At 49.6% G+C, this 23,563-nt stretch overlaps 3 protein-coding genes across 5 annotated transcripts in view; 2 read left to right on the top strand and 1 right to left on the bottom strand.

The window, feature by feature from the left end:
- The window catches only part of LOC135388923 (TM2 domain-containing protein 3-like), a 140,594-nt gene that overhangs the window by 34,369 nt on the left and 82,662 nt on the right, over positions 1–23,563 (bottom strand). The gene's annotated exons all lie outside the window — the stretch shown is intronic.
- On the top strand, positions 3,135–5,257 carry LOC135387505 (acetylcholinesterase-like). Its single transcript, XM_064616675.1, has 2 exons — positions 3,135–4,975; positions 5,041–5,257. The coding sequence occupies exons 1-2, from the start codon at positions 3,513–3,515 to the stop codon at positions 5,204–5,206; spliced, it is 1,629 nt and encodes a 542-aa protein (XP_064472745.1). The 5' UTR covers positions 3,135–3,512; the 3' UTR covers positions 5,207–5,257.
- Positions 15,292–23,530, top strand: LOC135389759 (acetylcholinesterase-like). Its single transcript, XM_064619790.1, has 4 exons — positions 15,292–15,310; positions 16,221–17,646; positions 17,712–17,772; positions 23,252–23,530. Exons 1-4 carry the CDS (start codon positions 15,292–15,294, stop codon positions 23,528–23,530), a joined length of 1,785 nt encoding a protein of 594 aa, XP_064475860.1.

Genomic DNA, 23,563 nt, shown 5'->3' with positions numbered 1-23,563 from the left:
CGACCTGTGATTGACTAGGTACCTCAAAAAGTGGGTGGAGCCTCAGGTATAGGCAGGTCCCAATAATGGCCAGACTCCCTTTGGCATGCACGGCACTGCTTTCGTCGTGGGTGCACGATATGGTCGGCTGCAAGGTGGTTTCGAACCCTTCACCTCTTCAATGGTCATAGATGTGATACACGTCTTTCCTAGTTCATTTAGATTCATGGCGAAACATCTTCTGTACTCATTCAGCATATTCACGAGATCTTGTTTCTGTCACTGCGTAATATTAGCTCCCACCTTAACATTCCGTTGGTTTATTGGCTGTGCCGCACCTGCGTTGCGTACCAGTAGCACATCGCAAGTGTCCTCCTTAGGGTTCGTCTGTTGCATAAACATGTCATCGTCCGTCTGCATAGTGTCCTCGGGAGCACATAATTCAACTGGTTCTGCTCGTCCGAAGGAAAAGTCTTTCTCAATAATCTGCGGTTCGTGAGAGTCGTTGATTACGGAAACCATGGTGTGTACTTTTCGTACTGCGAGCAAGCAACTCAGGCCGTCGCCATAGTGCGGGAACATAATAATAAGTTGGTTTCCTCAGTGTCGCCAGACTGAACGTTAACGAATTGTACAGTCTTGAGAGGCGCCGTTACCGTCTAAGCGCTTCTAAGTGTGCATTTAAAGTCGCCGTCATCTGAGGTGCAGTTCCTAAACGGTCCTTCTTTTGAGCTGTCAATGAGCCGCATCTGATCTTTGGCTTTTATCATAGCAACCTTATCCAGGTTCAGGAACGTACGCACAACCAATACGTCGTGACAAATTACGTCATCGGAGACCACGTAAATCTCGACTTCGGCACTTATGCCTTCGATTTCGGGTGTCGTCGTGTCTTTCCTAATGGCACCGTCTCCTTCTGGTCCACGAATGTAGGCGTGGGTTCGAATCCCACTTCTGAGTAAAGTGTAAGCTTCACAACCGTCGTACGTGTAACTCGCGCGTATAAAAGGAAATACGAAGCTTCGTTGCCGTCGCACCTATGCCCAGGGCCCGCTCTGGCTGAGGGACTCCGAGTCGAGACAACACGTCTTCGCACCCCGGGCTTCGAGAACAAACTCCTTTGTTTCACACTACGTACAGTAAACGAAATCGGAGCATTGGATTACGTGAGTTACGATATGCTGCGTTAGGCACGTACAGACCACCATGCCGGGGAAACGTACGTACCTTGGCCTGTGGTATCCACTTGCAAGTTATGAGCAACGTGTCAATGAGGGCAAGCACACGCACTTGCCTTATTTATGTCTGACGTGTCAGAGTACAGGTCACAGCATGTAGCATTGGGTAGGTGACAAAGCAGAAGCCTTCAGGGCTAATGCCTCATCCATCACACTTTATGGCGAAAGCAGCGATACTGGCAGCTCGAAACGCACGAATTGTGCGTCGTGTCATCATGGTCAACGCTAGCCCTTACTGGCTAGAACCGCCACAGAACGACCTAGAACCTAAGACTGCCATGACACTGGCGACAGCAGTTGGGTGCAAAGTCCATTGGAAGGAATGGTCAACGATAGTGTCTTGCCTGCGTGCGGCTCCTATTGAAGCCATTATGAAAGGAGAAGACACCGAATTCCTTGACCAACTGTCAACGCCATGGGAAGACAACGTTGCGGCGGAAGCTCCGCCTTCGTCAGGACAGTCCTGACGAAGGCGGAGCTTCCGCCGCAACGTTGACTTCCCCCTTAACTTTCCACTACTAAATAAATAACTCCCCCTTTTTCTACTTCCTACATCTTCGTTGTCTGCTTCATATTTTGTTAGTACCTATATGTATATATATATATATATATATATATATATGTGTGTGTGTGTGTGTGTGTGTGTGTGCGTGCGTGCGTGTTGGGGGGGACTGCATATTACATGCAATAGCATGTAATATGCAGTCATTTCTCCGCAATGGTAGCCCTCTAAACGCGATATTAGCCCAACAAGCGAAGCGATGTCTGGAGGCGACTACGAGCGACACAGTACATAGCGCACACGACACAAGAATATGCTACGTGTCCTTGAGTGTGCCATACACCGAGCAGTAGGGAGACCCCGCCTTCTCTATCGTATCCAGTGAATGAGGTACTCTACTGTTCGGGTGATACAGGAGAGAACGGGATGGTCAAGTCATAGTCAATGGTAAAAAGGCAAAGAGAATCGTGCTCTCCCAGTAAATGACAGGTCCTCGCTGAGCCGCCACTGCAGAGGGAGAAGAATAATCTTCGCGTAAAAACGAATGCAATACAACCTGTGCATAGGTGCTTAAGTGTGCATAGTTGCAGTGTATTTCCTGTAATACCAAAGTGTACGGAAACTTCACGTCACGGTCATTCATAACAAACGAGTAGTAAGCCACGACCACGTCATGTACAACTGCAGAAATGATGTGGAACGCGAACACAATCCCATGAAGCGCCGCAGCAGTGGGGGCCGGTACGTACGGTGTCATAAATGTGCAGTCCATTAAATGATAGAGGGTTCCGGAACAACGTACAGGTTGGGACAAAAGTTTACGGAACACGCGAGCGACGTACTCTTTCTCCGGTGTGACACCCTAGCGGCTGCCGGAAGCGAGTGAGTTCACTGTTGCGGAGGGGTGGAAGGGTGCGCTGTTAGCGACACACAGCGGTAACTTGTGCTTCCCAGGCACGCATAAGCGACACTGGAACCCCCACTGTGTGTCGCTAACAGCGCATCCGTCTACCCCTTTGAAACAGAACTCATCCGCTTCCGGCAGCCGCTAGGGTGTCGCACCGAAGAAAAAGTACGTGGCTCGCGTGTTCCGTAAACTTTTGTCCCAAGTTGCACCATTGTATCCGTTCGAAATGGATAACTTCGAAAACTTGAAGCTCCTTAACGTGCGCAGAAAATCTCTGACAAACGGTTCTGGAAGCGGCGTTTACCCCACTCATATTCCTCCCGTCCTCGGCCGCAACAGAACACGCGATTTTCGTGCTTTTTTTTGCGCCGTCCACTTTGTATGCTAATAACCTCTTTCAGACAGGCAGGGGACTGAATGATGCTAACGAGTGATATAAAACATGTTATGTCAGCAGCGTATGGCAGCAGGTGTTCCCGCCAATAAGTATATATCCTGTGAGCACGGACATCCACCATTTGTAGACGTGGCTGTGGGGTCTCTATAATGCATTTTTTTTTGTTGCGAGCGCGGTGCCCCATTATGTAGTTTGCATGACTCTATCTTTATAGCCGAAAAGAACGACTGATTGAGTTCAGACAGTTAGCCTCTGAGATAGCTCTGAATTTCATTCTGCGGTATCATATATCAACAGGAGAGGACACCTCCTGCTCAGTGTATATACGCATTCTACAGTCAGCAGTACTCGGAAAGGTCCGTGTACAGACATCGCTAAACAGGTCGTCCCGAAGTCTTTCAAGAGAACGGGCAGCTTTGACTGGATGTTTGCTCTGACGGCCGTCGGTAACAAGAAGTCGCCTTGTCCGTGCTGCTACTAGAAAGTAAGATGAAAGCTATTCTGCACTTCATTTTGTGTGTGGCCACAGCGGTTGCAACAGACATCACAGTATGCACAACCGGTGGTCGGATCCGCGGTGCCGTTGAACAGACACGAGGCATACCCATCGCCCGCTTCCTCGGCATTCCGTACGCAAAACCTCCCGTCGGTTCACTTCGATATCAGCCGCCGGAACCAGCTTCACTATGGCAAGGAGTTCTAGAAACGAAAGAGTTTCGTGCTGCATGCGCTCAAGCCAACGGATCCTTTCCGCCCGACACTCCCTGGCTTGTAGACAAGAGAATCGTGAGTGAAGATTGCTTGTTTCTCAACATCTGGGTCCCACAGACGTGCCCCAAAAGAAAAGCAATTGTGGTATGGATCCACGGCGGTGGCTTCCGTACTGGTACGCCATCGACGGAGCTGTACGACGGAAAACTGTTGGCAGCTGTCGGAGACATTATGGTAGTAAGTGTGGCGTCTCGTCTTGGCAGTTTGGGTTTTCTGTACACTGGAGTGGACAGTTCACCCGGAAATTACGGTCTGTTGGATCAGGAGCTAGCTATTCGCTGGATATGGGATAATGCCGAAGCCTTTGGAGGCGACAGGGCTTCAATAACACTCTATGGCGAAAGCACAGGAGCGAGCAGCGCAGGTCTTCATCTCCTGGCGGCTCAAAATGCAGGAATCGTGCGTCGTGCCATACTGGCCAGCTCGAGCCCTTACGGGCTACAACCGCACAACGTAATTGGCCGTGACTTGGCGACAAGACTGGCGGAAGCCGTTGGATGCGAGGTGAGTGGGGACGATTGGATCAAGGTCGTGTCCTGCCTACGGTCAGTTCCAATTGAAGCCATACTACAAGCAGAAGACACACAATACCCTCACATGCTCCTCACTTTCACGCCGTCGTTCGGCCACGGCTACGTACCGCGGTCATTTCAGGAAACACTCCGAGACCCGCATCTCATCCCTATTGATGCCTTATTGATCGGCGTAAATGCACAGGAAGGAAGCATATTCCTCTACACCAAAGACCCGGAACGTTTCAACATGAACAGTGAACCTGAAGGACTGACCTACTCTGAGGCGCTAGCGTTTATGACTCGTCACTTCTATCCTGGCTTGCCAGAAGCTTTGCAAAACGCCACTACCAGCGATTTTGATGCAAACGTCCAGCAGGGAGAAGGAATACTTCAGTCGCTGATAAACGCCGTAGGCGACCTCTTCATTACGTGTCCAACAGTATTTTTTGCTGAAGCATATGCGAGGCAAAACTACACGGTCTACTACTATGTATTCGACCACCGCTCAGTGGAAAGCCGCTTGCCTCCGTGGATGGGCGCAACGCACTTCACCGAGCTCCAGTACACCTTCGGTATGCCGTTTCGCTTTCCAGAGCGCTACACAGATCTGGATCGGGAGCAGAGTATGCTAATGATGAAGCTTTTCACGCACTTCATCAACACAGGGTAAGTGCACCCGGCATACCACCGCTCAGAGGCTATCACTACAGTGTGTATATCTTGTTTTACAGAAAGCCAACCTCACCAGATGGCACCGAATGGCCCACTTACACCGAGGAAGACCCTCATCATGTGAGACTTCATGCTGGCAATACCAGCGTCGGTACTGCGTTCCATGAAAACGGGTGTCGTCTTTTCCGCGAAGCTTACGTTTCACTCGGCCTCATAAAACCATGAGAAGCACAGACGAGCGAAAGTCGTGAAATAAAATTTACTTGTGTCCAGTGGCGTCGGAACTATTTTTCCACTGGGGGAGCGAAAAAAAGTGCTACCTTAAACATCATCATCATCATCATCATCATCATCATCACTTATTTTCCTCGAGGGCTCATGGTGGCGTTATACATGGTTTCTGCACGAACTGTAGACGTGCACCTAGCAAATGACATGTGCATCTTTGTACAGTAGATCTAAAGTAACATTGCAGAAGTACTGTAATTAAATAGCGCTTGGTGGTGGGTTAGTTGGTATGAGTTCAGTGCGTCCAGCTTTTTTTACTTCTGCGCAGTGCCTAGACCTCTATGGCAAGTAATGTGTAGGGAACTTCGGGGACTTGTCCCCGGGAATCGCCGTCGCGGCATGTACGTGTGCCGGGACTGGAAGCGAATATCGTCTGACCCGCAAGCCTTCTGCGAATAAACCAGACTTTCCTGGGCCGGTCTGGAGCTCAGCAAGAATGTGTCCCTTTGACACCCAGCCTTTTGACTGGGTGTCACGCTGTCGTTATAACTCCCGGGCGACTCAATAAGAAAAGCCGGATAAATGAAAACAGCGGGTAAATTTTGGACATCGGTACGATGGAAAGCGAGGAGCCACCAATCAGAATATTATACTATGACGGGTGAAGATATACACAATATATATAAGACAACAAACAAGCTGCGACACATATCTCTTTCCAGAGGTGTTGCCTTCTCCGATGTCTATGGCATTTAATAATCCTGTAACGCTGCTGCAGTCGAGGACTTGGTGGCGCTCCCTCGACGTTGCCACTGCCGACACATGAACACAACACCGGTGCGACGTTTCGTCTCAGTTCATCGCACTTGTCGTACTACAGGTCTTACACGCCAGCTCGAAGTGGGCACCCTATCCACAACCGACTGAAATCTGTGGCTGCGCCTCGCAAACCGCCATTGTAACAACCCTCTGTCTTCAACCGGGCGGTTTCTTCGTACCCTTATTTTCCCCAGATGTCGGGTCTCTTGCGTCCCGTTTGCGATTCCCGTTTGCGCCTCTGCCCCCACCCTACCCCGTGGATTGAGTCTGGGAATGCTCGCGCCCCCCGTTACACACTTTCTGACTGATTTATTGCACTTCGTACCACAAACCTTGCCATGGTCAACTACAGAACCTTGTGAACCGGACACCATTGGTATGTAGCTCTTCTCAAACGGTCTCCGCACACAGTGACAGTGGTAGGATCTCTGTTTATTATTATATTTTCTCTAAATTTATGGCCGCCGAAAGAACACATGCACGCACGGGCCATTCCGTTAGACCGTACAAGATTACGACGCTGGGCTGACACTGGGGGAGCCGTGCTCCCCCACTCGTAAATAAGGGGGAGCCGTCGCTCTCCCTGCTCCCCCTGTTCCGGCGCCCCTGCTTGTGTCTCATGCTTTGGTTTTACTGCGTTCACCACCCGCCGAAAATTGCCGCAACTCGACTATTGTTCCGACTGTTCCTTACTTTTCTTATCATTACCAACAAGTGTCGCAAACGTGCGAAGCGGTCACAGTTGCATTGACGTGCCCATTACTCGTAGAAGTGAATATTTAGAACTTGTCACTGGTCCAATAAGATGCATGTCTCCTTGGAAGCGAGCAATTGACTTGTGCGTGCTCTCTCGTCTGTTGTCAAAAGTTATATTATTTGTACCATGCTATGACATCATTGGTTAACGCCTGCCCAGCATTCGGTATAACGCATAGTCTCGTACTGCTACGAAAAATAAAAATAAAAATGAAAATAAATAAATAAATAAATAAAGAAAACGCCGCAGCTGTCGGCAACCAGTTAACCCAGGTGGGGTTATGACACGTGCTGAGTGCTAATATGCCAGCCAGTGACGGCGACCTCATGGTGCATTCTGAACACTTTCCAGAGTTTGATCAAGGATGCAGACGTACACTTGCACATTTTATTTCTGTAACACACCCGTCTCTTTATGTTCGTCCTTTCTCTCCGTCATTTTCTTTTTGTTTTGCAACACCGTGTCAATACAATTTGATTCCGCAAGATACAGTCACCCGTAAACGTCAACGTTTTATTAACGGGCTTGATCGCGCAGTTTGTTGTATTTTGAATATGAGGCTACTGACACATCATCGTCTAGTTCACTCTGTTAAAGTCGAAAGTTCCAAACGCAAAAGAAAGCGACGTATGTGCATAATCGCTGGACTAACCACAAGAAAAGGCAGGAAGAGCGAGCACATTTCGGAGTGTATAGGGGGGGGGGGGACGTGGGGGCGTTGGGGGGGGGGTGTAAGGGGGTGCTGGGAAAATCCTTTGCCGTTTCCTGCATAGTTATGATATAATTAAACTTTGTCTTCTCTATTCCTATAGCCACAGAGGCGACAGCTCTTGTCCATCACTCCAACCTTGATAAACGTCATGGAGTATCTACACATGGTGACTGCACATGAAGACACCAATACGATCACCATCTCATTGCGTTACTTCTGCAGATATGAACAGCAAAAGCATTGGACGAGACCAATGGGTACCCGCTCCGTATTGTCGGCCCCTCATGAATAGGAGAGGGAGAGTGAAAGCGTGTACTAAAAAAAAGGAAAGGGGAGGGTAAGAGGATGAACCCCATTCCTCATGAATTTCTATGTGTATGGCTATACTGGGTGCTCACGGCGCACGCCGATGACGTATGGTAATTCTGGACGTGCCATCCGCTCTTTCTCAAATTTATTTTTATTTCGTTTTTTCTCATTCCTAATTTCAAAGAAGGGGCACTGGTGTATATTCGCTCCTAGATCGAACGGTGTCGGTGCGCTGCGGAGAAACGGTGAACTACCGTAGTGTGGACAGCTTCCTCGCGTCGTCTACTCTTACATACCTGCAATCATACCGCGTTCAGTGCAGTACGTGGAGCATTGGGGAACCGAATAGTATCGTACTATTGCGGCACAAGTGATCTTCTGGTGAATATACACAAAAATTGGGGAAAAGAACCGTCAACTCCGAACATCGACCCGCGTGTTATCCACACTGGAAGGGTGACAGTGTCGCCACCTGTAGGTCGATCTCGCAGCGAATAGTCAGTCTGACTTACGTTCCCAATTCTTCGTCACCTCATCATCGTCATCATCATCATTTCGCTTTCACAAGCACTTACAAGGAGCTCGACCACGGATAGGGCAGGTCGGTGAGTAATGTTCAAACCTTGGTCAGCAAATACTAAGAAAATCGAAACACAACAGCACACTCGTCATCCTTTCATGTGAACCTTTTTGGAATGGGGTAGGGCCCTGCACTCAACGCAGGGAAACATCCCACATCATCATCATCATCCATTCATCTATGTTGTTGTTGTTGTCATGATCTCGCTCAAATTTTGTTTGGGGTACTAATGATCCTTCTTCGTGCGGATGCCTTTGTGCGCCTTTACTTTTAAGGATGGCCCTGCAAACTTCATCGGTGAACAGAGAGCGACGGGATACGACACACACGATACAAGAACACGCTCTGTGTCCTTGACTGTGCCATACCGCAAGACTGGGAAAGGACAATACCTGGGACAAGAACAACAATGCATAAAGGAGAAGTGACGATGTCATATGATATATGTTTCCCCGTAGTAGCCACGGACCCTACCCCACCTCACAAAGGATAGTATGTGAGGATGAATTATGGCGAACGCGAAGCGGCGACAAGTCGGAGTTCTGTTTAGAGATCTTCGAGGAATCCAGTGGCTTGCATGAAAGCTAAAAAGAGAGTGAAGAGCCTAGCACTGGTGCGATGGGGAGCTCCACGGGCCAAGTACTTTGGACAAGTTGAATGGTTTATGGTCAAGAAGCGCAAGTTGGCGTCGAAACACCTGGCGTTCACATGTGATATGGAGGATCGTAGCTGGGGTGTGACAAGCTGGGTACAGGGCCGTGTTACTGTAACCCAGCTTAACTCAGAACACAGGGGTGAAGGCGAGGCTGAGTCGTAGACGCTGTAGAAGTGACGTAAAGCTGCGAGAGAAGTCACTTGGCATCTTAAATGATGATGACGGGTCCACTGCATGGAGGAGTGACGTGAGTGATGTCATGGAGCCATTGCTGGTGAGCCAGAGGTGACACCAACGCATGCAAGTATATCTCCGTTGGAGGGGATAATAGGTACGACCCTGCAGATACGGTGGGCCGCAGCAGCCACCAAATCTGCCTCCTCGTTGCCCTGAATGCCAGTGCGGCCGTGGACGGTGTACGTGTTCGGCAATAACCTTGAGCGCTGTCAGGATAGTATCTAGTACCGAGGCCAAAGATCCGCGGATGCCCATGCTCCCTACACATTGCAGAGCTGAATTTGAGTCAGTGTATATCACCCAGGAGCGAGGAGGGTAGTTCAAGACATATTTTGGAGATAGCAAGATGGCATACAGCTGCGTAGTGGTCGACGAAGTGCGATGTTACAGGTATGGTACAGGCGAAACCCACATGATATTGACTCGTCCGGTATGACGCAGCGGAGGAGCCATCCGACGTAGACGGACCATCTGTGAACACAGCCATGCGGCCTCTGTACTTTGCATCCATCATTTCCCAAGTAGATTGCTTGAGAACCACAGAACGGGGATTGACTCGTCGCCCCCAAGATGCCAGGGATGTGTGTCGAGAGGGATGGGTTCGGCAGTGACCATGGTACCACTGCGGTCGGGGCAACGGTATAGCCAGGGATGTTTTCAGTGTATTGTTATCAAGCAGGAGAGCTACCTATGGAGGTAGGCTCCTTTACACTAGACGCGCTCCTGTTTTCAGCTGTGTATTGTCATCAAGCAGGAGAGCTACCTATGGAGGTAGTCGCCTTTGGACAGACACTAACTTTACGTTACAGTCCTACAAGCTAGATACCTAACAACACTCTTTAGGAGAGTTTGCTTTTCGTACTGACCATACCAAGCGAACAATCCAAACACAGGAGAGCCGCTGCAGAGTGCAGTACGGTCCTAGCGAGCTGGCTAGAACACGATTTGCCACTCACCCTGAACGTGGCGGAAAAGACGAGTAGACGTCAGCCAGCGCCGAGAGCACTCCACAAGACCATACAGTGCTTGCTCACGGACAATGTGGCTACGAAGCCCTGCCCTGACAGCCAGAAATATAGCTGCGTCTCCGAAGTCTGGACCACCGAAAGCCAGCCGGCAACGACGGATCCGAATTTGAAAGTTGATCTCGGTAATTAATAAAGCCAATTGTTTACGCTGAACGCGCGGAACAGGCAACGGTTCCAGGAACTGTACGGTGGCCCAGGCGACAGTCGACAGCTGAAATATCTGGGTTACTCTGCGCCACAGCAAAAGAGGAACACGACAACGCCGGAAACAGTGCTCTGCGGTTTCACACATCCCGCAAGACGGGCAACCGTCAGAGCGAGAGATGTGAAAACGGTGTAGTCGCTCGCGAAGAGGAAGAACGTCGTGGGCCAACTTCCACTGAAGACTGGCGCGGCGTGCATCTAGCCAGCCCGCAGTGATTCGGCGCCAAGACAGCTTCGACGGCACCGAAGGAACTGGGGGACCAGACTCCAACTCCCGGATAGCTGTATAAAAATCGCTGACAGCCCATAACTGGAGGTCAGCGTCCGGAAGCTAGAGTCGCAAACGCCGTACAACATCAACACAAGCACTGTATTGATGAGGCAGGACTTCGGACCTAGGCCGAAACCTAGGGCTCTCAACGAACCACCTGGTAGCACATCCCAGAGAGTACTGCACTAATGCGCACGCTGGGTGTTCGGCAGTGTGCAATGCCTCGAAATAACGCGCGACTGAAGTGCAAGGCACTTGTCGAGCACCACCGGCAAGGCTAAACCGCCCTGGTCACGTGTACGGTGCAAGCGGGATCTCGCGACCCACTCCACCGAACCGCCCCAGAGGAAACGGAACGCGTGCCTCGTGATGGCAGTACGGATTAGTGGCGGCGGCGTGGCAACGACTCCTAAAAACCACAAGCGACTGTAGTACCAGGCCAGTAGCAGATAAGCACGAAACGTGATGGGCAAATCAACAAACTTAAGCTGCCGCAGGACAGCTCTGCAACGATTAAACGCTCGTGGCCAATTTACGGTAGATATTCCAGTGCAATCAAAAGTCACGCCAAGAATTTTGACTTCTGGCCTCACTGGAACACAGAAAGGAGCTCCGCAGGAAGGCTGGTGGTTCAAAAACAGTGCTGCACTTTTTGACCTATTCAGTCTTGCCCCTGATACGGCTCCGTAGTCCTCAAACGCCTTCGAAACGGGCCCTAGGGAACACTCGCGAGAAACGATCACAGAGATGTCATCCGCGAACGCAAAAACAGGTGGGGGGCATCCATTGGGCAGTGGCAATGTAACAGGAAGCGAGCACAGTCTCTCGAGTAGAGGGTTGATGGCAATGGTGTACAAGGCGGGAGAGAGGGGACATCCTTGACGGACCCCACAAGTTACATCAAAGGGGGCACGACAGTCCGCCAGCGACAGAGACAACGCTTCTAGCGCCCCTATACAGCGTTTCGAAATGCAGCGAGTTGAACAGTAGGACTCATCGTCCATATGAGAGTCATCATGCACTTCGGAGCCGTCCGAGGCCACACGCATACGTTTAGCGACAGAGGCCGGAAAATCCCTATTACCCACGTGCACTATCTTGGGGTCCTCATCAATTACCAAGCGCTCGGAGTCTGAGGACGCAACACTGTCATCGTCCTCACCGATAGCCTCGGTAATCTGGGAGTTACACCCTGCCACAACGCCACCAACGACAGCACCCGTAGGCTCAACTGGAGAAGCATCTGTTGCATCAAGAGCACCGCCACTGACTGCTACGGCTGCAACACTAACAGCACAAGCAGAACTTGTAACGGCGCTAACAGCAGAGACACCTGTAACGGTGTCATCGGTATCTGCTCTGTCACCACTAACTACGTCTCCACTACCATTATCGCTGCCAGCACTAACAGCGAAAGGCTCTTCCGCCACACTAACGGCATCGTGAGGCACTCCCACTGAACGCACTCCCACCTCAGCCGTGGCACTCTCGTTCGCGAGCGCCTGCACGGGAGGCGCTCCATCGGGAGCAATTGCTAGCACACCGCTACCAGAAACACGGGACGCCCAAGTTGTGGCCAAACATTCGGACAAAGCATGATCCCCGCCACAGCGCTTACACGAAGCATCACACCTCTCGTGGCCAAAGTCACCACAGCGAGCACACACTGGGACCACGCAGTCTTTTTTGAAGTGGCCCTCTCTGCCACACCGCATACAAACTCGTTTGATACCGTCATAGTTGACGGTCAAACGCTTACCACGCACACTTATGAAGTTCGGAACTGGGGTCCGCATTTCTATAAGAGCGCGCCGGTTGCCCGTTTCAATACCCTCTAGCTCCTTTTGAGGGAAGGTCTCGCGGGCTACTTTAGTGACAGGACCGTACTCAGTAAGAACGGCCTCCACAGCTACATCAGGGATGCCATCTGGCACCGATATAACTGAAACTGTGACCAAGTTGGACTCCAACGAGACCAACTCGATCACATTGCCCTTCACTGTGAGCGACCCCAGGGACTTTAGCTTCTCAGCACCAGACCTGGTCTTCACAATCAGATCACATGCTCCACCACCAATGTGGCGCATGCTTTTCACTACTTTCCCTACCTTCTTGACAAGAGGAAGTAGGAAGTCCACTCGTGACACTGCCGGAGGCAGTGTCACGGAAAACGCTAACGGCCGAGCGGCCGAGTTGTGAGCGGCTCATTTGCATACGCTCACTAATTAAATAAACATAATAAATTTTAACTTTTCCTTCGCATGCTTACGAAACCTATGTTTTACGCATCGGGACCTTCAGCGAAAACTATTGCAAGAAAAAAAAATTCGCTTCGACATTTAGTGATTCTTCCGAGTAATTAATCGGTTTCGGTTTACATATTTCTTGCGCGGAGCGTGCAATGCGCATACCAGCTTAGACCAGCGCAGACCGGCAGATCTTTGGGATCAGCTACCCGGTGGTCAATTTCGTGTACATTCGCCTGGTTCACGCACGGGGGCGACGGAAGATTAGGAACAGCCCAAGAGAGGCTTTGGTATTCCTTCTCAAAGCTACTGGTAGACAGCGCTGGTGGTTCTGTCGTTCCGTAGGTGAGATAGCGTGCTTTTATCATTGATGATGACGAATGCGCCGAACTAGTGGGATATACTCGTAAAAATTAACTACACCACATAGCACGCCCCTGGCAAATCATCATCCCTAATGACAACGTTCTCGTCCGATTTGTTAAAAAAACGAGGCGGAGCCGTCTTTTTTTTTTTGTCCTTATGTACGGCATTAGTTGTAAAAAAAAAAAATATATATATATAGAAGCGCACGCCTCCCATATTCATCAAATCAAGGGAGAGAACATTGTCACCCGGGATGATGGTTGGCTAGGATGGTGCTAAGTGGTTAAGTTCATTTTCAAGAGTGTGGAGAAGGAGAAGGAACACCAAAGTATCTCGCGGTCTTGCGGCTGTTCCTTATCTTCCGTCACCCCCGTGTGTCAACCAGGCGGATGAACACGAAATTGACAGCCGGATAACTGATCCAAAGAGCGCATTTGTGCGATGCTAAGCGCAAGAAATATGTAAACCGAAACGATTAGTTACTCGGAAAAATCACAAAGTGTCGACGATTTTTTTTTATTGGAATATTTTTAGCTGAAGGCCCCGATGCGTAAAACGAAGGTTCCGTAAGCGTCCGAAATAAACTTTAAAAGTTAGGATGCTTATTTAATTAGTGAGTGTATGCAAATGAGCCGCTCACTACTCAGTTCACGGCCGATGTCCCAAGGATCCTCACCAAAAAGAAATTTCTTCGATGGTGCCACCTGTTCACGAATTATTCAGTCGGGGGATTTTCGTGAAACACTCTGTAGATTGATTCATGATCTGGCAAACTCCGTAAAGCACGGCGCCCAGTATCATCCCATAAAGCTATGCAGCAGTGGAGGACGTACGGTGCGATAAACATGTAGCGCCTTGAAAAGAGAGGTCTGGAACCACGAGCACAGAGCTGGATCGTGTCACCGTATGGTAAGCGTCCGTGAAATATCTGCGTCAAATCCACACTGTGCCTTACGCCGCCATGTCACTCATTGCCCCTCAACTGTTCCTCTATTGTACGAGACTTAGTGTGGCACTTACACCAGCTTAACTTTGTAATTATAAAAGCTACGAAGTTCTCCCAATGAGAGCATCTGGTCCATTCGGTCACCTGACACCGGAGCCGTTTTCAGAACAAAAATCCGTCCGATAGTTCGTCCGCGAAAACAACCGTGAAGGAACACCATTTTTTCTTTATTTTGTTCATTGCGTGTCTTCGAAGGCGCGTCTTTCCTTCACCCCCAGCGTGAGAGGGTCAAAGAGAGCACTATGACCTCTTGCGTGCTGGAAAAAGTTTAAAAGAAAACAGAAAATGCATCCCAAGATAAGGGCAAGGGCCAAGTTCCTATAGAGTCACCCGATACATTTGTTTTTGTTTTGTTTCCGCAAGTTAAGGCTCATCTTCGACGCATGAGGCAGCATCGTGCTCCTTCACCCTCTCGTATTGGGGGTGAAGGAAAGACGCGCCTCCGAAGATGCGCAATGAACAAAATAAAGAGAAAAAAAAAGGTGTTCCTTCACGAGTTTTTTGCGGACGATCTAACGAACGGATTTCTGTTCTGAAAACGGCTCCGGTATCAGGTGACCGAAGGGATCAGATGTTCTCATTGGGACAACTTCGTAGCTTTTATAATTACAAAGTTAAGGTGGTGTAATTGCCACATTAACTCTTGTTATGCCATATTAAGTGTCTAATTAAAAAAAATAGGTTCGCATTTAGCTGCGACACCCTGTATATGTGCTGTATGTCTGTACACACGATGTATGTGTGTGTGTGTGTACCGTTCACTTGTAACTATTCCCATCCGTATTCCGTTTTAAAATAACTATTCACACATCCTTTCAAGATGACATCATAAGGTAAATAATAGCTGAATTCGTTCAATGGCAACACATTTCGTGTTTGTGTGGCGACCGACATGCCGCAGGTGACGCAAGGTAAGACTACGGATAATTTCGACCACCTGAAGTTTTTCAACGTGCACCGGAGATCCCGGAATAAATAAACGGCCCCGGAAGAAGTGTTTACCTCACCAACATTGCTACCGTCCTCGTTCGCCAATTCTCCCTCGATTTTCGTATCTTTCTTTTGTGTGCTTAGGACCCATTTTAAACGGCATGAAAGCGAATGGGAGTGGCACCGTGGTAGCAGGTGTTTTTCCCAGTAACCAAGCTCTGAGCATAGATACCGAATGAATGACGACAAACACACTGAGCATTTCGAGCGAGCTTTTTGAGACTTGTGCACGTGTGCGGCGCTTTTTCTTCTCTACAGTATCGGGAGTTTTCGCCACGGATATATGTCGCCAGCGCGCTTGCTGTTTATGTATTTGAACATTTCGTGTCCTTTAGCACCGTTCTTGGCTTTGCATAGCTATGACCGCTTTCGATCACAGCACTAACTGATGCAAATCAGTGACATAAAACATGCTACGTCAGCAGCGTGGCAGCAGGTGTTTGCGGTAATAACCAACCTGAGATCGACCAGTTGGCTATGGGTTCCCGTTTTGTTCGTATAGTCGGCATGACTCGTCCTGTGGAATGCGCGACTGATGGAGTTTAGACCGATAGCCTTTAAGATAGTGTTCCATCTTACCCTCCCGTATCCTATCAAGAGGAGGAGACGTCTTCCGCTCAGCGTGTATGAACGTTGTCTAATCGTCATTTCGGCATTAGTCATGAAAGGTCTATGTCGAGACATCTCAAGTCTTTCAAGGAAACGGGCAGCTTTGAGTGGATATTTGCTCCGACAGCCATCGGCCACGAAAACACGCCTGGTCCGTGCTGCTACTGGAAAGTAAGATGACTCGCGAAGCTATTCTGTACTGCATTTTTTGTGTGGCCATAGCGGTTGCAGCAGACATCACTGTATGCACAACCAGTGGTCGGATTTCTGGAGCCGTTGAACCGACATGGGGCATACCGATCGCCCGCTTCCTCGGCATTCCGTACGCCAAACCTCCGTTAGGTCCACTTCGGTATCGACCGCCTGAACCAGCTACACCGTGGCAAGGAGTTCTAGAAACTAAAGAGTTTCGTGCTGCATGCGCTCAAGCCAACGGATCCTTTCCGCCAGGCGCTCCCTGGCTTGTAGACAAGAGAATCGTGAGTGAAGATTGCTTGTTTCTGAACATCTGGGCCCCACGGACGCGCACCAAGAGGAAATCAATTGTGATATGGATCCACGGCGGTGGCTTCCGTACTGGTACGCCATCGACGGAGCTGTACGACGGAAAGTTGTTGGCAGCTGTCGGAGACATTATAGTAGTAAGCGTGGCGTATCGTCTTGGCAGTTTGGGTTTTCTCCACACTGGGGAGGACAGTTCACCCGGAAATTATGGCCTGTTAGACCAGGAGCTAGCTATTCACTGGATACGGTACAATGCAGAAGTATTTGGAGGTGACAGGTCTTCAATAACCTTATACGGCGAAAGCGCAGGCTCTGCCGCCGTAGGTCTTCATCTTCTGGCGACACGAAATGCAGGGATTGTACGTCGTGCCATTATGGCAAGCTGGAGTCCTTACGGGCTAATACCACCACAGGACGAAATTGGACGCCAGTTGGCCACAACGCTGGCGAAAGCCGTCGGATGCGAGGTGGACGGGGACGATTGGATCAAGGTCGTGTCATGCTTACGGTCAGCTTCAATTGAAGCCATTTTACGAGCAGAAGACACACAATACCCTCAAGATTCCGTTACTTTCACGCCGTCGTACGGCCACAGCTACCTACCACTTTCATTTCAGGAAACACTTCAGGACCCCAATCTTGTACCTATTGATGCCTTATTGATCGGCTTAACTGCACATGAAGGGAGCATATTCCTGTACGCCAAAGACCCGGAACGTTTCAACATGAACAATGAACCTGAAGGATTGACCTACTCTGAGGCACTCGCGTTGCTTGCCTGCCCCTTCTATCCTCGCTTGCCAAAAGCTTTGCAAAATGCCACCACCGGCATTTTTAAGGCTAACGTCCAGCACGGAGAAGGAATCCTTCAGTCGCTGATGAACGCTGTTGGTGACCTCATGGTTACGTGTCCAACAGAGTTTTTTGCGGAAGCATACGCAAAACTAAGCTGCCCAGTCTACTTCTATGTGTTCGACCACCGGTCAGTGAAAAGTCGCTTGCCTCCGTGGATGGGCACAGCGCACTTCACCGAGCTCGAATACACCTTCGGTATGCCGTTTCGGTTTCCAGAGCGCTACACAGAGCTGGATCGGGAGCAGAGTATGCTAATGATGAAGCTTTTCACGCACTTCATCAACACAGGGTAAGTACAGCCGGCATACCACCACTCAGAGGCTATCACTACCTCGTGTATATCTTGTTTTACAGAAGGCCGATCTTACCAGATGGCTCCGAATGGCCCACTTACACCAAGGAAGACCCTTATCATGTAAGACTGTATGCTGGCAACACCAGCATCGGTAGTGCGTTCCATGAAAACGGGTGTCGACTTATCCGCGCAGCTGACATTTTACTCGGCCTCATAAAACCATGACTAGCTCAGAAAAGAGCGAGTCGGGAAATAAAATTTGCACGCGCATGTCTTATTGCGTTCATTCGCCGCATGAAATTACCGCAACGTCATCGGCCGCTCTCAGCCAATTATTTTGCGGGTATTTCGTGTTCTTCATACTCATCTATTTCTCCGATTATTCCTTGCTCTTCTAACCAACAAACGAGGCAAACAAATGAGACGGCCAGAGTTGCTTTGTTGCGTCCACTAGTCGAAGAAGTGGAGATGTGGAGCATGCGTGGTATAGCTGTGGATGGATGGATGAATAAAGTATCCCTTTACATGACTGTTGCCAGCACTAGTACATACAACAACCGAAACTTTTCTTTGAGATGACGAATGGTGCTACATACAGAAACATAGTACGACATGATACCCGGCCGCTACGCTTATATGAAAAAAGTTGTACTGATGCCGGTGAGCAATCCCAGCAGCAGGGATCGAGAGCAAGAAAACGGACGCAAAAACGGAAAGAAATATCTCGTCGTCTCGTTTTTGTCTGCCGTATCCAAGCCATAGCTCGCGCTCTTTTCTGCAGGCGTAGGAAGTCAAAGAACGTACATGTCCAGGATAAGCCAGCTTGTGGAAACGGCTGCTCCACACAGAACCTGAATACACGGGTTTCGAACGCATTCGATAGCGATGGCCGCTACACATGTGTTGCAGCACAAAAAGTAGTCGCTTAACAATAAATTAACCATAAAACGAAATAACAAAAGTGCATGAATGCGCTGCACACTATGGTTACAGTCGCGTAGATGCGCAGAAATAAACCAGGACTGCTGCGTTTTGTCTTCCGAAAAGGTAGAGAGACCGAGGAGAATTGTCACACGGGCCAATTGTCACACTCGCCTCTCAAAGGAAACAAAGCAGAGCAGCTCAGCCGTTTTGCCGTTGTTTGTCAGCGGCACGAGCAACCACTAACTGAAGAAACTTTCATTGTTACGGAAAGTATGGCAAGGAGCACACAGCATAAGATTTGTTTCAGTCACGATCGAGTAATTCAATTTTCAAATTTTGCAAGGCGCACACTAAAGCTCTGATCTGTCCCACCCTTCTCCTTTTTTTTTTGTTGATGGAGTAGCATGCCGACCTTGGTCTGCCAGACCTTTCCTTTTAATAAAGCTACCCAAGCAGCACACAATATTGGGCCCATATTGGCTGGTCATTGGCGATACGGGTCCAATATGGCGCCCGTTTCGTCAAGATTTCCCCCATATTGGCTATAACTGGGCAATATGGCCCCCATGTTTCCTGTGTACACCCCACACTGACAGAAAATACAGAAAATGGTACGCACCCATGTTGCACAAGTGCCCAAGCAGCACGGCAAGATTGGACTTTGAAGCGTGTGAAATGCACAATTCATTACGTCGTTACATTCAACAACTTACCGCAGATGATACACATTGTTCGAAACAGTCAGGATACGTGGCAATCCCATTGTAACGTTCGCTAGAACTGGACGACTCAACTTTCCACGTTCTGGAAGCAGCCGCCATGTTGCTTCGCGATGCCAAATTGTCAGTGCCAATCGGTCGAGCCGACTGAGAGCGAGCGTGGTCGTTTTGAGCGAAATCACGCGTCCTACCACTAATGCGCATGCGCGACAGTCGGATCGGACGTTCCATACGGGCTAAAATGTCGCTGGTTCCTGTAATGATAACGGGGGGGGGGGGTTTGTTTATTAAGGAAAAAAAAAAGAAGAAAGGAAAAATGATAACGGATTTCCTGCAGGTCAAGTAAAAAACACAATGTTTGATAGGAAGGGATGGCTCTTCTGTAAAGTTAGGTGCTTTCAAGTTGCTGCAAGCAGTGTGAGTTGCTGTGGCGTATGTCCGTCACCGTCACAAAAGTGTTTCGCTCCTTTGTACTCCCGGAGCGGGTTGGAAATTGTATGCAATGTGGATCAATGAGATCTGCACAAATGAAAAATCAAAAAGAGAGAAGTAACATCAGTGGTGGATATTAAACAGGATAATGCTTTATCATTATACGGACTCCCTGTTGGCGTAATCACAGAAACATTGGCAATATTGGAGCAAAATGGGCTTGCCAATATGTGCAGACCATACCATTGGTCCAATATGCAGCCTAGTTGCACTCCCCATATTGGTCCAATATTGGCACCCCGTATTGGACCAATATTGACAGTCTTGGCAGCCCATATGGGTCCAATATTGGACCAGTATTGGCATGCTGCTTGGGTATATTCCCCTTCTCCCCCCTCTGATCTGAGTTCTAGAGGTTCTGATCTGTAAATCAGAACGGACGTGGTCGGTTCTATGGTAAATACAGGAAAGGAAATTAAAAAATGCAGCTTGCCCCAACCCTTGGGGCAAGACGAGACATCGCGTTGGACAAGATGAGACACGCCGTGGCAACTTTGCACATTAGTTGACAAATTGGTTTTTGCAATCCAAGCACCTACACGAACGCCCTGGGCCAGAACAACAGAACCCCTACTGCCTGCTCATTGTACAATATTGCGAAAGCCTTCACCTCTGCGGCAAGAAATGGACACACAGCCCCTCTGCAGTAGGTTCCCTCATACTGCTGAACACCAGGAAATGAATTGGCTAACATTATAGCAAAGGGCGCGCTTAGCAAAAGCAAGTTGTTTGCAATCCCTTTTTCTAAGTCAGATGCGAAGAGATCCACAAGCACAGATCCACAAGCCTCAGGTCTCCCTTCAACTCCGCGTAAGTGGTCGATGGAGGCAAAAAGGAGCCGGTCCCTCATTTACTGGAGAGGGTCCCTTGACAACGCGGTCCGCCCCCAGGGGGGCCGTGTCTCCGAATGCGCGGCCCATAAAAAGGTCGTCGGGGCAGTACCGCTTGCGGTGCTGCTCCGGAAAGATTTTTCTTAAATCCACAAGCGAAATATCAAACCTACCTGTACTACCCGTAATTACGCCACCCACTGAATAAATGTTTCCCACACACAAATATCAAACAGGACATGAAAACAAATCCAGCGGGAGTCTGATTACATGACCCACACACAGACCCCGACTCAAACAGTCATCCCACACGACATCGTATGTACATGTCTACTTATGCTGTATGCATACAAGCTTGCTGTACAAAAAGCTGTTGGACATGGGCCATATGACGTAGTGTTACAGTAGGTACCTGGTCATGTGGCAGGACCCGGCAATGAAGAGGCAGACCGGGCTACTCTACGGGGTCACCAGCTTACATCATCTTGCTCCGTCATCTTGTCCACAGGCGACCGTAGGGCTCTTCTCCGTGCTATCTCTGCAGACAAGACAAGATCTCTCGATGGGATCCTACACTCTGCTCCACGCCGTGGATCCGTCTCTCACTGTCGTTTCCTCTTGGCCTTCCGCGACAGTACGCATCCCTTGTTCACCGCATGCGGCTGAACGTTGCGTTTACTCTAGTTTTAAGGCAGTGCCTTGGCCGCGCACCGTCAGCCTTCTGTGCCGCACGCACCGTGCGCGCTGACCAACAGCATCTACTTATGGACTGCCCCGTCTACCAGCGTGAACGCGAGGTCTTGAAGCACAGGTTGCATGCAGTCGACCACTGCCCTTTTACCCTCAAGGTCTCCGTCACTTTTTTGATTGATTGATTGATTTTTAAAAGAAAAAAATGGAGATGTTAGTCTCGAGCTACTCGGGACTGGCTACTCCAGGACGCGTTATTGAGAAAAGAGAGGGAAACTACACAAATTCATACAATTTGAAACGCAATTGATGAAAAAATCACCACAAAACTTGGCACCAAAAGCAACAGTGCAGAAGAGTACACGTGCGAAATCTCAATGCACTAAAAACAAAGAGGTCACAATGTGGTAAAGAGGTCCGCCGAGACGAGAAATTGCACAAGGGCGTGCATGGCAGGTATGAGCTGATTTGCTGGCCAGCACCCAAGAACCTTTTCGGTGGAGTATGGTCGGTTATCCAGGTGGGTCAGCGACGGCACAAGGGTACAACGGTGTGCACTGTACCTCGGGCAGTCTTGGAGTATACGATCCAGTCCTCAACTACATCACACAGACCGCAGTTGGGGGACGGAACCACGCCGAGCTTAAACAAAAGTCGTCCACTGTATGGCACGTTGAGGCGAAGCCTGTAGATGAGCGACGTGATTGGTCGAGGAAGCGCTGACGGCATATAAAAACGGAGATCTGGGTCCACCTTGCGCAGGAACGACGTAGAAAGGACACTTCTTCGCCAGTGTTCACTGCACAAACGTCTCATAAGGGTACCAATTGCTTGCTTCGCGTCCGCTTGGGTGAAATACGTAGGGTGCGTCGGCACGCCTCATGCCACGTGAGCCCGTCTCGCAATTAGGTCGGCAGCCTCATTCCCAGGGACGCCACAATGACCTGGGATCCACTGCAAGGTGATGTTGTGCGTCTGTGTGACAGCACACGAAAACTCCCTGAAGACGTCACACACCAGTGGAGCGAGGGAGCTCGAGCCCATGGTGCACTGCAGAGCTTGGAGGGCGGTTTTGGAGTCACTGTATATGGTCCAGTGCATCGGTGGTTGACGGGACACAATGAAGGAAAGCGCCGTAAGAATGGAATGTAGCTCGGCCGCAGCAGCAGACATCGGGTGCGACAGCCTTGCGCTTCTTTCAATGGACAGCTCAGGGATTACGAATGCACAGGTAGAGCGCCGGTCTGTGTCGATGAGCCATCAGTAAAGATTTTAATTCTGCCTTCATCGCGATGGAGCAGGGCCCAGACTGAGTTGGCGAAGAACAATTGTTGTATCTAGGAAGGGAGTTGCCTCAGGACAGAAGCCGCCGATATTTCGAACAGAGACTGAGAGGGAGAGAAGAAGAACAGTCTCTGTTCGAAATATTGGCGGCTTCTGTCCTGAGGCAACTCCCTTCCTACATCTCTACCGGTTCGCTGGATTTCTACTCAATTGTTGTAGCTGAATTTCTGGAAGCCAAGTCAGGGACATTGACATGCACAGGTGGTGCCTGAAGAGCCCATGGTGGAACTACGGGTAGAGTCAGTTTCTTATGCTTGGGAATGAGGCTTCGGTGAGCTAAAACAGCTTGACAGTAGCCGGATGCTGGTCGCCGAATAATGTCGCGCACTAACTTGTGACGGTAATGGCGAGTGGAGAGCCTCATGTAGTGCCTCAGAGATTGTGCCGTCCGCATAAAGACCAGCGAAGGCTCCTTGACTTCAGCCATGACAGTGGTAGTTGGCGTTGATTTGTGGACACAAAGGCACTGTTTCATGCTCTTTGCAAGGACGGTTTCCAACACTTGTTGGGACGAGGGACAATGGTTATGCAACACTGGAAGATGGTACATCAACATCTGTCGTATGAGGGACCGGTGCATACCAAGCAATACCCTTGTAGAAGTCCTCAGCCGGCATTACAGAGGTATCTCAGGACATTCAGCCGAGACTCAGCTCTACCTCTCAGACTGCGAACCTCCGCTCTCCAGGACAGACAGCGGTCAAGAACCACACTAAGAAACTTATGGTGTGTAACACGCCGCACGACATGCCCACTTATATGAAGCTGAAAGTTCTTCAAATGACGGCGAGTGAACGGCAAAAATACAATCTTCTCATGAGAGAGGTCCATGCCTCTGTTTACCAGGAAAGCAGCAACAACATCAAGGGCACACTGTAAGCGGCGCTGTAGCGTTGGCCACGGCTTGCCGGA

This window comes from Ornithodoros turicata, chromosome 3 (assembly GCF_037126465.1).
Source record: "Ornithodoros turicata isolate Travis chromosome 3, ASM3712646v1, whole genome shotgun sequence".
NCBI lineage: Eukaryota > Metazoa > Arthropoda > Arachnida > Ixodida > Argasidae > Ornithodoros > Ornithodoros turicata.
This window is presented reverse-complemented; position numbering and strand designations above follow the sequence as displayed.

Bases quoted from the DNA above. Each gene is read 5' to 3' on its own strand.
- LOC135389759 (XM_064619790.1), top strand. The intron at 17,647-17,711 runs GTAAGTACAGCC...CTTGTTTTACAG, and splicing joins ACGCACTTCATCAACACAGG to AAGGCCGATCTTACCAGATG. The intron at 17,773-23,251 runs GTAAGACTGTAT...ATACCCTTGTAG, and splicing joins CCAAGGAAGACCCTTATCAT to AAGTCCTCAGCCGGCATTAC.
- LOC135387505 (XM_064616675.1), top strand. From the start codon at position 3,513: ATGAAAGCTATTCTGCACTTCATTTTGTGTGTGGCCACAGCGGTTGCA. The intron at 4,976-5,040 runs GTAAGTGCACCC...CTTGTTTTACAG, and splicing joins ACGCACTTCATCAACACAGG to AAAGCCAACCTCACCAGATG.